Source organism: Bison bison, unplaced genomic scaffold (assembly GCF_000754665.1).
Source record: "Bison bison bison isolate TAMUID 2011002044 unplaced genomic scaffold, Bison_UMD1.0 scf7180017864038, whole genome shotgun sequence".
NCBI classification, from domain to species: domain Eukaryota; kingdom Metazoa; phylum Chordata; class Mammalia; order Artiodactyla; family Bovidae; genus Bison; species Bison bison.
Window position 1 is genome coordinate 327,352 of NW_011494610.1, and position 14,666 is coordinate 342,017.

General features: G+C 52.6%; 2 protein-coding genes across 3 annotated transcripts in view; one reads left to right on the top strand and one right to left on the bottom strand.

The window, feature by feature from the left end:
• The window catches only part of SNX21 (sorting nexin family member 21), a 5,664-nt gene extending 448 nt beyond the window's left edge, over positions 1-5,216 (top strand). The window contains exons 2-3 of one of the 2 annotated variants that reach the window (XM_010835033.1): positions 412-590; positions 4,142-5,216. In XM_010835033.1, the coding sequence (XP_010833335.1) occupies positions 412-590; positions 4,142-4,816 (854 nt within the window). In that variant the 3' untranslated portion in view covers positions 4,817-5,216. The remainder of the gene's footprint in view (positions 1-411; positions 591-4,141) is intronic. The other variant, XM_010835034.1, reaches the window with a different exon arrangement.
• A 1-nt stretch (position 5,217) lies between these two features.
• ACOT8 (acyl-CoA thioesterase 8) overlaps positions 5,218-14,666 on the bottom strand; it is a 15,373-nt gene continuing 5,924 nt past the window's right edge. The window contains exons 3-6 of the mRNA XM_010835032.1: positions 11,280-11,505; positions 7,645-7,802; positions 6,931-7,125; positions 5,218-5,458 (exon numbers count right to left, since the gene is read on the bottom strand). Of these exons, the coding sequence (XP_010833334.1) occupies positions 5,340-5,458; positions 6,931-7,125; positions 7,645-7,802; positions 11,280-11,505 (698 nt within the window). The 3' untranslated portion in view covers positions 5,218-5,339. The remainder of the gene's footprint in view (positions 5,459-6,930; positions 7,126-7,644; positions 7,803-11,279; positions 11,506-14,666) is intronic.

The following is a 14,666-nucleotide window of genomic DNA, read 5'->3' on the forward strand; positions in this document are numbered from 1 at the left end:
GGCGGGAACCCTGGGCTCGGTTAGGCCTCCACCCCGGCCGCGTTCCCGAGTTGATCCAGCCGAAACTCGAGACACTTCTTTAAGTGCGTCCAGCTGCCTCTTGGCTGTGTGACCTTGAGAGACTCACAACACCTCTCTGGGCCAAGTTCCCTGTGTCAAATCACTCCCATCTCAGGGTTGTTTAGGGCGTGAAATGTACAGTCTGGGATACAAACGGTAGTACTGTGCTAGGGATGTTTTGGGGGTGGAGATGTTTATTTAACACCTACTGTCTGCCCGGCAGGTGTTTGGCTCCGGGTCCCTGTCTGGCCCTCGTTTCCATTGATGTCAGATAGGGATAAAGCCTTTGTCATTCGTTGGGAGGAGGATGAATGAGGTCAGGCACCTAATTTACATCAAACCTGGCCCCAGGCCCATCCTGTGCCCAAGCAGAACGGAGTCCCCCACCTGATGGGCAGCGGGGCAGTCAGCTCCTCACCCGGCAGTTGCAAGATTTCTGGAAGAAGTCCCGGAACACCCTGGTACCCCAGCGGCTGCTCTTTGAGGTGACCAACGCCACCGTGGTTAAGGACCCGCCCTCCAAGTACGTGGTGAGTGAGGGTCCAGGACCCTGAGCTATGAGTCTTAGAAGACCCTGGCTTAGAGAAAGTAAGGGAAGCTTCAGCATCCTGGGTGATCTGGCTATGTAGTTGTAAATGGCTGCCCCATTTGACAGATGGGGAAACTGAGGCCAGAAAAGGGGTGTAATTTGAGCAGATCCTCAGGCAAATGAACCTATCCTATCCCAGTTTTGAGACTAAGAACTACTGTGCATGTCCTCTGCCCCTCGGACTTTTGCAAACTGTCACAAGATGCAAGATACATGGGGAAGAATATTATCTGAGTCAGACTTAAGACCAAGTTGGTATTGGTTGGAAAAATGGGTTTGGCATCCAGATCTTGATTCAGATCCCAGTTATTACCAGTTGTTTGACTTCAGGTGAGTTGTGAAACCTTGACTAACCCGTTTTCTCACCTGAACAATGGGGATAATGCAGGAGTTAAATGAGACAGTACACAGAAAGCCCTTAGCATTGTGCCTGGCATCTTGAAGTGCTCGATAAAATGGTAGTTCTGTTATTACTGTTTTACTTTGGGTTGGCCTGTTGTGGCCTCTTTGCAACTCAGAAGAGTCAGTTCTCCAGCACTCACACCTGTACAGAATAAGCTTGTCCAAAGGACTGGATTTAGGGGATTGGTGTGTGTGTGTGTGCTCAGTCATGTCCGACTCTTTGCAGCCCCATGGACCATAGCCCACCAGGCTCCTCTGTCCATAGAATTTTCCAGGCAAGGATACTGGAGTGGGTTGCCATTTCCTTCGCCAGGGGATTGGTGGATTGGGGTAAAGATTGGTGGGTTGCGGGGGTGTGGGCTGATTTCCTGACTGTGGAAAGGAGGAACACACGGAAGATGCGGTTGGCCTGGTCCTGAAACCCAGCCTAACCTGGCTGGTCATGGCAGCGGCAGCTCCCTGCCTCTCACTTCCCTCCTCTTCCCCACCCTCCTCCATTTCTGACTCAGCAGGAAGGGGACCTGGAGCCCGGTCCCATATCTGGACCTCTCCACCCCTTTCTGAGGCTCTCAGTGAAAAAAGGGCTACCCCCACAGGGCAGCTGCTCCAGTTTCAGCGGGAATTAACTCTGATGATCGAGTCCTGAGTGGCAGAAGTCCTGGCTGGGGGTCATGCGCAGGAAGGGGGCGCATGGAGCAGCTGAGAGACAGGGAAGTTGGGAGCAGCTCTGGGAAGAGAATGACAAGATAGAGCCCAGCCTGGCCTGGGCCGGGCCTGGGAGAATCCCAGGGAATCAGGAGCCTGGGGGTGGGTCTCAAACAGTCAGACCTAACTGAGTGACTAGGCAACAAATCCTGCTTCAACATCTGGAAGTTAAGAGCACAGACTTTGGAATTAGGTCGGCCTGGGTTTGAGTCCCAGCTGGGCCATTTACCAGCTGTGTGACTTAGAGGAGGTCTTTAAACCCTTTGCCTTCTCTGGCAGCCTGCTTCCTGAGCTGACAGAGGTATGGACACCTTCCTCGCAGTGAGGTTGTGATGGTGAAATAGTGGCTGTGAAGAACTCACACCACGGTGTGGTGCAGGGTAGTGCTCAGTTAATGATCCTCATTATTACCTGTCACGTAGGACAACAGAAGGATCAGGCAGTGGATCTAAAATGGGTTTTTGTCCAAAAACTACCAATGAAAATAAAAGCTAGATGAGCATAAGGAGTCACTATAGATGAGGGCTTCCTGAAATGTGTTCTGAAGAAAACTGGTTCCCTGGAATATTAATAACTGTCCCTTTAAAGAAAAAACAAAAGCTTTACAGTCAATATGTAATGTTTTGGGAATGTGGAGTTGAACTAGAGTAAAGTAAGTTTCTTTATTGTTAAACTTTCTAATCCTGAATACTAATGTAGACTGAATCTTCCAGAGTGAGCAGGCAAACCTGACTGAGCAGGGGTGGCTCCGATATTGGCAGTTTCACAGAACAGATTTGAGAGTAAAATCTGGGTTTGGTGTTAGTATACTTTTAACATCTGTGTGTGTGTATGTGTGTGTGTGCGTGTCAGTTGCGACCGATTCTTTTTAACATCTAATGCTTGCTAATCCCCTTTTTAGACCTGTTAGCTCAGCATTATTATAGATTAAGGCATATTTGGGTTCTCAAACCTGGTGGGAAGCTTAGTGGTCATCTTGTTCAGCATTTCCCAAACCTCCGTCACCCTCACAATTTTTGTCCTATCTAAATGCTACATTTACCAATTGGTGCTTATCATTTTTCTTCAAATAAACATATTTTTTTTTAAATAACTTTAAAAGACAACTTTACAAAACAACTGTAGATGGGAAGCTTGACTGCTGCTGCTGCTAAGTCACTTCAGTCATGTCCGACCCTGTGTGACCCCATAGACGGCAGCCCACCAGGGTCCCCCGTCCCCGGGATTCTCCAGGGAAGCTTGACTAACTCACCATAAAAAGAAGATAACCATAAAAATAAAAGCAGTGAAACTGTCATTAAAGTCTGGCTGGATGCTGCTGCCTGGAGGTGGCGCTGACAAATTCTCTTTCTGGCTCTTTTCTAAAAATGGAGCTGAGAAGTGTTGGAGAAGGGCTTTTGTGAACCAAACTGAGAGCTTCTCAATTTGTAGTCAGAAAGATTCACAGAGAATGAGAGGGGTATCACCTCCTGCCTCTATTCAAGTGTTATTCACTCCAGTACTTACCACCTAAACATCCCGGGGACCGAGGTTTGTTCCCGTCCCACACCTGAGTAAACACTGAGCTGGGCAGGCGCTCCATTCACTCGAGTGGAAGTGGACCCAAGAAGGGGACCACCCTGCCCGACTCCCATAGGGAGGGAGCGTCTGACCCAAGGGTAGAACTTGGGTCCCAGTCCAGTGTGCTTTACACTGGTCACTACTGGGACTGTCTGAAGACCTGTGTTGAGGGTCTGGATGGGAATAACCTGGCCATGTGGAGCCGTGTGTCCAGAATGGAACAAAGCTCCAAGCTGGTCCTAAAGGTTGGCCTGGAGATGGGCCTGGGTTTCAACACATGGCTGGTTTTCCAGAGGGGCTGTCAGAAGAGCTCGCTTTCCAATGGGAGGGGCTTCCCAGGTGGCACTAGTGGTAAAGAACCTGCCTGCCGAGGCAGAAGACATGAGGCCTGGGTTTGATCCCCGGGTGGGAAGATCCCTTGGAGGAGGGCGTGGCAACCCACTCCAGTATTCTTGCCTGGAGAATCCCATGGACAGTGGAGCTTGGTGGGCTATAGTCCATAGGGTTGCAGCGAGTCAGACGCGACTGAAGCAACTTAGCACACACTCCCTGGAAGGGGTGAGGGGGGCAGCCGTCCAGGCACTAAAGCTCATCCCTGTCTTTTTCTCCCTGTGCTGCCTTGGGCCTGGGTCATTTCAGACGAACCTCAGGTAAGATGAGACTGGGCTCCCCGGCTGCAGCCCTGGCAGCTCCCACCCTCCAGGCTCGATCTCCAGGGTGAAGGGAAGGGGTAGGGAAAGAGAGTTGGAAGTGGGGGTGGGGGGTCAGGGAGGGAAGGGGCCTGGGGACACCCTGCCTCTGCCCTGACCCCCGCCCTCCCTGCAGCTCTACACCCTCGCCGTGATGGGCCCGGGGCCACCAGATAGCCAGCCAGCCCAGATCTCCCGCCGCTACTCGGACTTTGAGCGGTTGCACCGAAACCTGCAGCGGCAGTTCCGGGGCCCCATGGCTGGCATCTCCTTCCCCCGCAAGCGCCTGCGCCGGAACTTTACCGCCGAGACCATCGCCCGCCGCAGCCGGGCCTTCGAGCAGTTTCTGGGCCACCTCCAGGCTGTGCCTGAGCTGCGCCACGCTGCAGACCTGCAGGACTTCTTCGTGCTGCCCGAGCTGCGGCGGGCGCAGAGCCTCACCTGCACCGGCCTCTACCGCGAGGCCCTGGCGCTCTGGGCCAACGCCTGGCAGCTACAAGCTCAGCTGGGCATCCCCTGTGGCCCAGACCGACGTCTGCTAACCCTGGCGGGGCTGGCCGTGTGCCACCAGGAGCTGGAGGACGCCAGTGAGGCCCGGGCATGCTGTGAGAGGGCCCTGCAGCTTCTGGGGGCCGAGAGCCCGCACCCTCTGCTGGCCCCCTTTCTGGAGGCCCACGTGCGGCTCTCCTGGCGCCTGGGCCTGGACAAACGCCACTCCGAAGCCCGGCTCCAGGCCCTGCAGGAGGCAGGGCTGACCCCCACGCCACCCCCCAGTCTTAAAGAGTTACTCATCAAGGAGGTGCTGGACTAGCGTCACCTAGACTTAAGGCCACTGTGGGAGAGGTGCCGCCCCCAGATGGGGGGTGGGCTGGGGGGCGGACGAGGACACAGACAGCTGCTGAGAGGCTCCCTGGGGTGCTGGGAACCCCAAGAAGGTCCACAGAGAATTTGCAGCAGACCAAGGAAACGTGCTCTTCTACTGAGCTGCACTGAGGACAGGCTGGGATGGTGCAGGGAGAAAGTGAAAGTCTGAGGCTGCCTCTCCAGCTTATGAATACCTGGGGGCCGTGACCCAGGTCAGGGTCGATGGTCTGTCTTCCCGCAGGCCAGCCTGGCGGAAGGGCCAGGGACTGTGGCCGTGGAGTCCTGGAGTTGATGGCTGGAGGGAGAGCTGCGATCCTGGCCCAGGGGGATTAAAGGGCAGCAGCTCCAGTGGTTTGAGTCTCTTTATTGGATGTCCTGGACAGAAGGCCCAGCCCTGGATGGTAGTCCTGCCTCAGGAGTAGGGGGAGAAGGGAGATCCTTGAAGCCCCAGGCCCAGCTGGCACCTCTGGCTACAACTTGCTTGTTGAGTCCCAGGGCTTAACTCGGATCACGCCCTCCTGGGCACAGGACACAGCCAGGACCCCGTCCTGACGCCACAGCCGCCCGTGAACCAGGCCCCGGGAGCCACCTGCGGATGAAGAGAAGAATCTCAATGGCCTTCTGTCTCCCGCTGCCCAGCCGAACGTGCTCCTTGCAAGAGGTGCAGCTCGGGTTGGGCTGCCCCATGCCAGAGCCATGCTTGGTGGTGTGGTCACTCCCAATTTCCAAGCACCCCTTTAGGAGCCTATTGTGGTTGCTCAAGGGTGTAACTCCTCCCAAGGGAGCCCCACTTGATGGTTTAAAAGCACTTTCATGTATCTGCTGACTTCCTCAAAAAAAAAATCCCAAGGGGAGAAGTTCTGAGAACAGTCTGGTTCAGTAGTTCAGCTAGGTGGATCTGCCCAACCTCTGGCCACTTGTGTAAGGAAACCCATCAGTTCCCTTTCTAATAAATCTGGCCCTCCAGGCCAGTCATTCATATTATTAAAAAAAATAATCTTCCACAATCACGGGGACAAAGGGGCTCAGGGGAGAGGACATGAAGCCATGAGGAGCCTAGGCACTCCCCTCCGCACTTGGAGATTCTCCCTTGCTACCCAGGGCCGGAGTCTGACGTTTAGGAAGGGAACTGCTGGTTTCTTTTAAACACAGTATAGCCCACTTAGTTCTCACGGTAGCCAAGTAAAGCAGGCCTTGTCCTGTGTTCCAGGTGATGACACTCAAGCCCAGAGAGGCTCGGGAACTTGGCCTTAAGGATCAGGTCAAAGCCGAACCCAAGAGACCTACCATCAAGGTGGCGGCTGTTCCTGTGCTGTGATGCTATTGGTTCTTGAGAGTCCCTCTTCCCTGAGTATAAAGAGTCCCTTAAGTTTTGTCTCTGTTTCACAAAACAAGGTTTCTCTTCGTTTGAAATGCACTTCCTTGGGACGGAACCCAGGGCTCTGAGACCAGGCGCTGATGAACAAGTCTGGGTTTCTTGCTTCACAGTATAAGGAGGGTCCAAGCAGTGGGGCCCCTACACTGCTGAGGGCCCCAACCCCCAGGCCAGGCTAACTGTCAGAATCACTTAGGGAATCTTCGTAAAAATACCTTCCTGGACCTCATCCAAGCCCTGCAGTCAGAATCCTGGGGGTCAAATCTGGGAATGTTTTGAAAAAGTTCTCCCGAGAGGTGGAAGAATAGGCCCCCAGCTTTGGATCCCTCTGCTCTGGTGCAACCCTATTTGTGTAGACAAGGAAACAGAGCGGAGATGGGACTTGCCCAGCATCACACAGAGAATCTGAAGTGGTTCTGGGACTAGCGCTGAGCCTCAGATAAAGTGAATCATGTCCCCAGCATGTTACAGAAATGAAGAGCTAAGCGGGTGTCCTGTCCTCAGGCCGCACCCTGTCATTTTGAAGACAAGGATGCCGCAGCCTGCGGAAGCAGGAGAGGAAGTGATCTGTGCGGTGCTCCACAGCAAGTGGGTGGGGCAGCATCACCCAAGACAGCAGGCTCCCTGCCCTCCCCACCAAAGGCACCAAGGTCAGCACCCTCGTCCCCCATGACCCCAGTACTCACCAGCCCAGGGGCTCTCACACTCATAGAGCATCCAGTGGTCAGCTCGGAAAGGGGCATGGAACCACATGGAGTGGTCCAGGGAGACCATGAAGCCCACCTTGTACTTCCAGTGGTGGGGCAGCATTGCTGTGCCCAGGAAGGCAAAGTCTGAGATATAGGCCGCCACACAGCAGTGCATCTTCATGTCGCCCTCGCCTGCAACAGGTTCCAGTCCCATCAGCCCTGGGCTCCTGGGCTTTATAGCTCAGGACCTGCAGGGAGGTAGGGAGAAAGGGGCTGCCGTGCACAGATGTGCAGACTCTTCACAAGGGCACCTGGCCCAAGGGGGTGGGTGCGTGTGTGTGATGGAGGTCGAGGGAGATGAAGACTGGAAGAGGGCAGGGGTGGGTGAGGACTGAAAGCCTCCCCCCGTCTCCCACCCTGGACCTTGTAAGTATCTTCTTCCAGTTTTGCACAAAGGTACCTTATGCTTAGTAGGGGACCTGGAGAAGAATCTCGGCTAGGTGCCTTGCCTTCCCCAGGAAAGGCCCACGTGAGGATTCCCGTCACTTCCCCATTCTCCCCCTGCAAAAGGCTGAGCTCACTTCTCCATCACTCAGATAAGAAAATGGGCCCATAGTGTGGGAGGACCATGCCCAAGGCCACCCAGGGCAGAGGAGGTACAGGTCTAGACCCCCAAAGAGAGTTTCCTTTCAGGCCAAGGGGTCCGCTCACCAATATAGCCCCGGGCTCGCACCCAGAACATCTGTTTGGGCTCCATTTTCTTCAGCTGGCTTGGAGTGGATGGGTTTACCACCTTGATCTCAATGGGCACTTCCTGGGCAGCAATTCGGTTCAGCCCCACTCGGTACCTCTCCTGGAGCTCCGGGTCCCTGAAAGTAAAGGGGAGAGGGGTGGGGAGACCCCGGAAGATGGGGAACCTATCTGAGCTGCCTCTTCGGACCCCGCTTGTTCCTCCACAGGAACTCCTGACATCCCCAGACCTCCCCTCCCCTCCAGCAGGCAGGATAGGACGGTATCTGCATCCTTTCTTTGCCGCTGAGGAGCCCTGTGGCCTGCTGCAAGTTAGTCATCATCAGCCCTTTCCCATCTGCAAAATGTGGATGATGACAGTCACCTCCCTCATAGTTAACACTGGGCAGGAGACAACATAATGCATGTGAGGCCAACACGTCACCCAGCCGTGGGGCTACCCTGTAATGGCCCAGCTCCAGGCTATCATCCCTGAACTCGGATGCTATCCTCCCTGCTCTCTGAGAAGTGGAGTAAACACAGAGGGTGCAGATAGCCAGCTCAGGAAGTGCATGGGGGCAGGAGTTAGACCCAGGCAGTCTGGCTCCTCCTCCGTTCCTGCTCTTAACCGCTTCTCTATTCTAACCCTCAGGAAACAGGCTGCCCTACTTAGACACTTACCTAACCTGAGCCACTGGGGAAACCGTCTCCCAGGGCAAGGAGGCCATTTCCAGGGAAGCCCCTTCGCCACAGGGACCACCACCCCTCATGCCCCTAGCGCTCTTCCCCAGTATTTCATTTCCCTCCCTTTCCCCTTGAGTCCTGTCTGATGGAAACTTCTGTGATGATGGAACGTTCTGGTCCACTGTGGTGGCCACTAGCCACATCGGGCTGCTGAGGGCTTGACATGTGGCCAGTGTGACTGAGGAACAGATCTGAATTAACTCTCTTTAATGTTAATAAACTCAACACAGCCCCCTGTGGTTAGTAGTTTCCTTATGGGAGACACAGTTCTAGATTCAGGGACCTTTAAGAACAATGTCCTCCTTTCATTCTCAAAGTTTTTTATTTAATTTATTTTTGTCTGCGGCATGTAGGATCTTAATTCCCCGAACAGGGACTGAACCCCAAGCCCCCTGTAGTGAAAGTTAACCACTGCACCGCCAGGGAGAAAAGAGAAAGAAAGTGAAAGTTGCTCAGTCATGTCCAACTCTTTGCAATCTCATGGACTGTACAGTCCATGGAATTCTCCAGGCCAGAATACTGGAGCGGGTAGCCGTTCCCTTCTCCAGGGGATCTTCCTGACCCAGGGATTGAACCCAGGTCTCCTTCTCAAGTATTTTGGAGCTCTGACCACACACCAGGCTCCATGTTTATTCCTCTCTGTCAAGAGTGGCCTAACTGTAATTTACTGAGCGCTCACTGAGCACCTTGTTATCACTTATCTCTGTCATCCTCACAGCAGCCTTACGAGGTAGGGATTCCGATGGAGTTTAATAACTGATCACAAGCTCAAAGTGGGAAAGCAACTTGCCAGACTCACAAGGTGGGCAGTGACAGAGTCCAGATCTGAGCCCAGGCCTTTCCCGGGTTCAGACGCACATTCGCTCCATCTCACTGGGCTGACTCCCCTGCACGGGGCACTAGGCAGTGGAGCCCTCCTTACCGCTCAGCTGGGAAGCAGGCGGGGCAGAAACAATGACCCCCATTTTTCATATGAAGAAGCGGGGCTCTGAGAGGTAGGAGAAGGGCAAAGCTACACAGCAGGTGGGCACCAAGAGAGGTGGAGCCCTGGCAGGAATCAGTAACCGACCATGAACCTGTGGCCACCTCTGTCAAGTTTATGATTAACTTCCATTATCTGAACCTTTATTCCTTTTCTTGTTCAAAACGTGTTCTCCTCAAGACTGAAGAGTATTGAAAGAAAGGTGGGAACTGTAATTGAGCAGGACCCTGTGGGGCCTTCCGGGGACTGGTCTTCATCCACTTCCTCGGCTTTCGCTCCTCTCTGAGGTACCCAGGTAACCAGCATTTGATGCACATTTCCTGAGTTGTTTTACAGCTGTGAAAACTCCCCACCAAATGGAAGATGTCAACTACTGACGACCATGAGCACGTAGCCCTGGGGCCTTCTGGAACCTGGGGACTGATAAGGTTCACCCCTGAGACACTGCCCTGTTACGTCAGCATCAGCCAATCAGAGAAGTGCGCATGAGCGGATCACGTGCCCTGCAGCCCGCCCCACCCTGCCAGTCTAGCCTTTTTCTCCTTTGAATATTTACTTATTTACTTTTATCTGGCTGTGTGTGTCTTAGTTGTGGTAGGGGGGTTCTTTGATCGTCGCGATACTCAGGATCTGTTCGTTGTTGTATGCAGGATCTAGTTCCCCAACCGGGGATTGAACTCAGGCTCCCTGCACTGGCCGCACAGTGTTAGCCATTGAACCACCACGGAAGCCCCCAGCTTGCTTTTTTTTTTAATTGGAGGATAACTGCTTTACAATGTCATGTTAGTTTCTGCTGTACAACAAAGTGTATCTGATAGGGACAGAGTTAAGGGACAAACAAGTGATTAAATAGTGAATCCCACTAGGGGATTGTGGGCTTCCCTGGTAGCTCAGCTGGTAAAGAATCCACCTGCAATGCAGGAGACCCTGGTTCGATTCCTGGGTCGGGAAGATCTCCTGGAGAAGGGATAGGCTACCCACTCCAGTATTCTTGGGCTTCCCTGATGGCTCAGCTGGTAAAGAATCCGCCTGCAATGCAGAAGACTAGGGATCGATACCTGGGTTGGGAAGATTCCCTGGAGGAGGGCATGGCAACCCACTCCAGTATTCTTGCCTGGAGAATCCCATGGACAGAGGAGCCTGGCAGGCTACAGTCCATGAGGTTGCAAAGAATCAAACATGACTGAGTCCCAACAACTAAGCACTAAGGGATTGTTAAGTAGAAAAAGTATGGGAAACCCTGGTAAGTTAATGATTACTCAAGAAAACAGGTTTGTTTAGCAACAAAGCCATGCAACAGAAGCACGAGACCTGCCCCCAAAACAATGAGACCCACATCCTGCCCAGTGAGCTCAGTAAGTTAATGATCCCTAGGACATACTCTGCACACATGAAAAACAGTCATTTATGGACCTAGCTTGACCACGCAGGGACAAGAAAACTTCCTGCTCAAGCTGGAGGAGAAGCTGATGTTGGAAGCATGACATCTACTCAAGAAAGACAAAGACGTTCTCCTCCCCACTTTTCCTTCGATTATAAAACTGTAGCCCAGTAAGTTCTCAGGGTGTGTGGCATGTCTCTCCCGCCCACTTATAAGCCTCATAAGCATCCTCTCCTAATAAATCACTTATCAATCACTTTGCCTCTTGCTGAATTATTTTCTGTGCTGAGCCATAAAGGACTATGGTGCCGAAGCTCTTCAGAGCCCCTGAAGTGACACCAAATGGTTTCAAATCAGCTGTAAGTATACCTATATTCCCTCCCTTCCACTCCCCCAATCCCCAATCTAGCTTTTTAAAATGCTAGTTGGGATCCACTGAAGGAGGCCGTGACCCGCCAATGGGTGGCAACGGCAGTTTGAACACTGTCCTGGGGCCTCCAGGTCTCTCACCTTAAAAATTGGTCAATGAAGTCCTCACGGCCAACCACCTCCTCCGGCGGGGGCACAGCAGGCATGGAGAACTGGTGCTGCACGGGGCTGGGCTGGGCCTTCTGGAAGGAGGCCTGGCAGATAAAGATGGGCCTGCCATGTTGCACAGCCTTCACGAAGCGCACAGAGAAGCTTGTCCCTGTCCGCGTCCGCTCCACCTGGTACAGCACCGGCACCTTCGGGTCCCCTGCAGCGGGCACAAGGCACACAGTGAGCCCAAGTGAGCCCTGCGGGCCCGCTCACCTAATGGTTCTCCATTTCTTTACTGCTCAGTAGCTACTGACTCGGAGAAGGCAATGGCACCCCACTCCAGTACTATTGCCTGGAAAATCCCATGGACAGAGGAGGCTGGTAGGCTGCAGTCCATGGGGTCGGTAAGAGTCGGACATGACTGATCGACTTCACTTTCACTTTTCACTTTCATGCATTGGAGAAGGAAATGGCAACCCACTCCAGTGTTCTTGCCTGGAGAATCCCAGGGACGGGGGAGCCTGATGGGCTGCCGTCTATGGGGTCGCACAGAGTCAGACACGACTGAATCGACTTAGCAGCAGCAGCAGCAGCTACTGACTACAGCCTGCTGAGTCCCAGGTACTGGGGATACAGGGAGGAAACCTAGACCCTGTCATCAGGATGCTCCTGGTGCAGGCAGAGCTCCTGTCCCTCAATAGCACAGGAAAGAAGGGACACTGCCAGATTCCCTGCATTCAAAGCCTGGCTCCGCCACTCACCAGCTGCAGCTGTGTGACCTTGGGGAAATCACTCAACCTCTCTGAGCAGTTAACCCATCTGTGAAATGGGAACATCATAGTGTTCATACCTCTCAGGATTTCAATGAGGGTAAATTAGTTCAGAGTTGTAAGGTATGTTCAGAATAATATCCAGCACACAGTAAGTTCTCTGTGTTTAAATAAAATACTCTCAGCTTTTGTCTTGTTCCACCTATGACTGGGATCTTGTCATGAGCCCAGAACCATTCTTCTAGATCAGGTGTCAGCAAATCTGGTCTGCTGCCTGTTTTCTTTCTTTAAAACAATTTTATCAATTTATTTTTGGCTACACTGGGTCTTCATTGCTTTGTGAGGGCTTTCTCCAACTGCTGCGAGCAGGGGCTACTCTCTAGTTATGGTGCCTGGGCTTCTGACTGCGGTGACTTTTCTTGTTGCAGAGCACGGGCTCCAGGCACCTGGGCTTCATTAGTTGTAGCGCTCGGGCTCAGTGGTTTGCAGCGTGTGGTCTCAGTTGCTCCACAGAACATGGGATCTTCCACAGCAGGAATTGAACCCATGTCCCCTGCAACGGCAGGTGGATCATTATCCATTGCACCACCAGGGGAAGTCCCTGCTGCCTATTTTCTTTCTGTTTTTCTTTTCTACCTTCCTTTTTTTTTTTTTTTTTGAGAACAAGCAAAGGTCATTTATTCAGAATTTAGTACATCAAGGGAGTCAGCCACAATTACTTCCATTTGGGAGAGACCCAAAGGCAGACAGAGGAGTGCGAAAGCTTTATGCTGCTGCTGCTGCTAAGTCGCTTCAGTCGTGTCCAACTCTGTGCGACCCCATAGACGGCAGCCCACCAGGCTCCCCTGTCCCTGGGATTCTCCAGGCAAGAACACTGGAGTGGGTTGCCATTTCCTTCTCCAATGCATGAAAGTGAAAAGTGAAAGTGAAGTTGCTCAGTCATGTCCAACTCTTCGAGACCCCATGGACTGCAGCCTACCAGGCTCCTCCGTCCATGGGATTTTCTAGGCAAGAGTACTGGAGTGGGGTGCCATCGCCTTCTCCGGGGAAAGCTTTATAGTGGGAAAAAAAAAAAGGTTTCCAGTGTGCCCTGCTTGGAGACCACTGGCAAGGGGAAGCTACAGGTAGGCTAACTATGTAATTGATGCAGGGTGCATGGTTGGCTTTCCTTAGTTAGTCCTAAGTTGGAAACGGGTAAAAGGAAGCTCTCGGTTATTCACCAAGCCTGGCCATTAGGGGCTGATCTTTACAGGGACTATGGTTTGACTCCCTAGACTGGCTGCTAGAAATGGTGGTCTGACACCCTCCAAACCTGACTTGTAGATAGTAGGCTGGTCTCCTGTGCTACTTGCTACCAGTTGTGGCTCAGAGTACTTTTTTTATACACGGTTTGGCCATTGTCTGATATTCATTCTCCCAAGAAAGGCCTGCTGTCAAGTCAGTTCCTTCATTCTTAATGCAAATGGAAGTCACTAGGTCCTTCTCCTTTGGTGTCTGCTCTGTCAATGCAAGAGGGGAAACACTGGCCCCAGGGTAAGGACTATCAACCCTCAACAAACAGGCTGGGAAGGGTTTTTAGAGGGAGAGAGTCTTCCTGGTGTTCCTGAAGTCCTTTGGTCTGAGTCAGACGACCTCGGAGAACATCTAGGTGGTAAAACGCCTTGGGGATGATTTTCAACTTTGAGAGGCAAGAAGCAAGTCTAGAGAAGTGTTGTTTCCTCCACTTTGTCCAGGTGGGAAGCCCCTGCCAGGCACAGGGGCTCATTCAACAGCCACAAACACGCCTGGAACGCCTTGAAGCCCAGCAGGTTTGCTCAGGTCTGCTAGCTGGCAATGCTAAAGGACACTTTTATCAGAATGGGGGCTCCTCAAGGCCTTAGTGAGTAGGAAGTGGCAACCCACTCTAGTATTTTTGCCTAGAGAATCCCATGGACAGAGGAACCTGGTGAGCTACAGTACATGGGGTCACAAAGAGTCAGACACAACAGAGCAACAGAGCAGGCACACAAGGCCAAAGGCCTTTGAGAAGGGTTTCCCAAGAGTCCAGAAACTGGAGATAGCTACATGAGCAGTCTGATTTCAGGGGATGGGAAAGAGGCCTCCCTTCCCTACCAAAAAAAGGTTTTCATCCAGTCCTTGGGCTGCAGCTAAAATGCAGTATTTTCCATTACTAGTGATTTACCTTTCAGTATGAATGAGTTCTTGGAGAAGGCAATGGCAACCCACTCCAGTGTTCTTGCCTGGAGAATCCCAGGGACGGGGGAGCCTGATGGGCTGCCGTCTATGGGGTCGCACAGAGGCAGACACGACTGAAGTGACTTAGCAGCATCAGCATGAATGAGTTCTAGACCTGTTCTTTAAAATTTGTATTGGAACAAAGCAGGTAGGCTCTGCAGTATATTGAAGGAAGAGAGAGAAAGAGTTATGGAGTTGAGTGCATTTGCTACATTGACCTGAAACAGATAGCCAGATACTTTTCCAGCTAAGTTATGTTTCTTCAGGATCAGCAGAGAATTGCAATTCGAGGTCTGCAACCATGGTGAGCCAGGTACAAGTCCCCGCCCAGCAAGGGAAGGAGCCAGCTTTTATAGAGGGGGGTGGGGGGCGG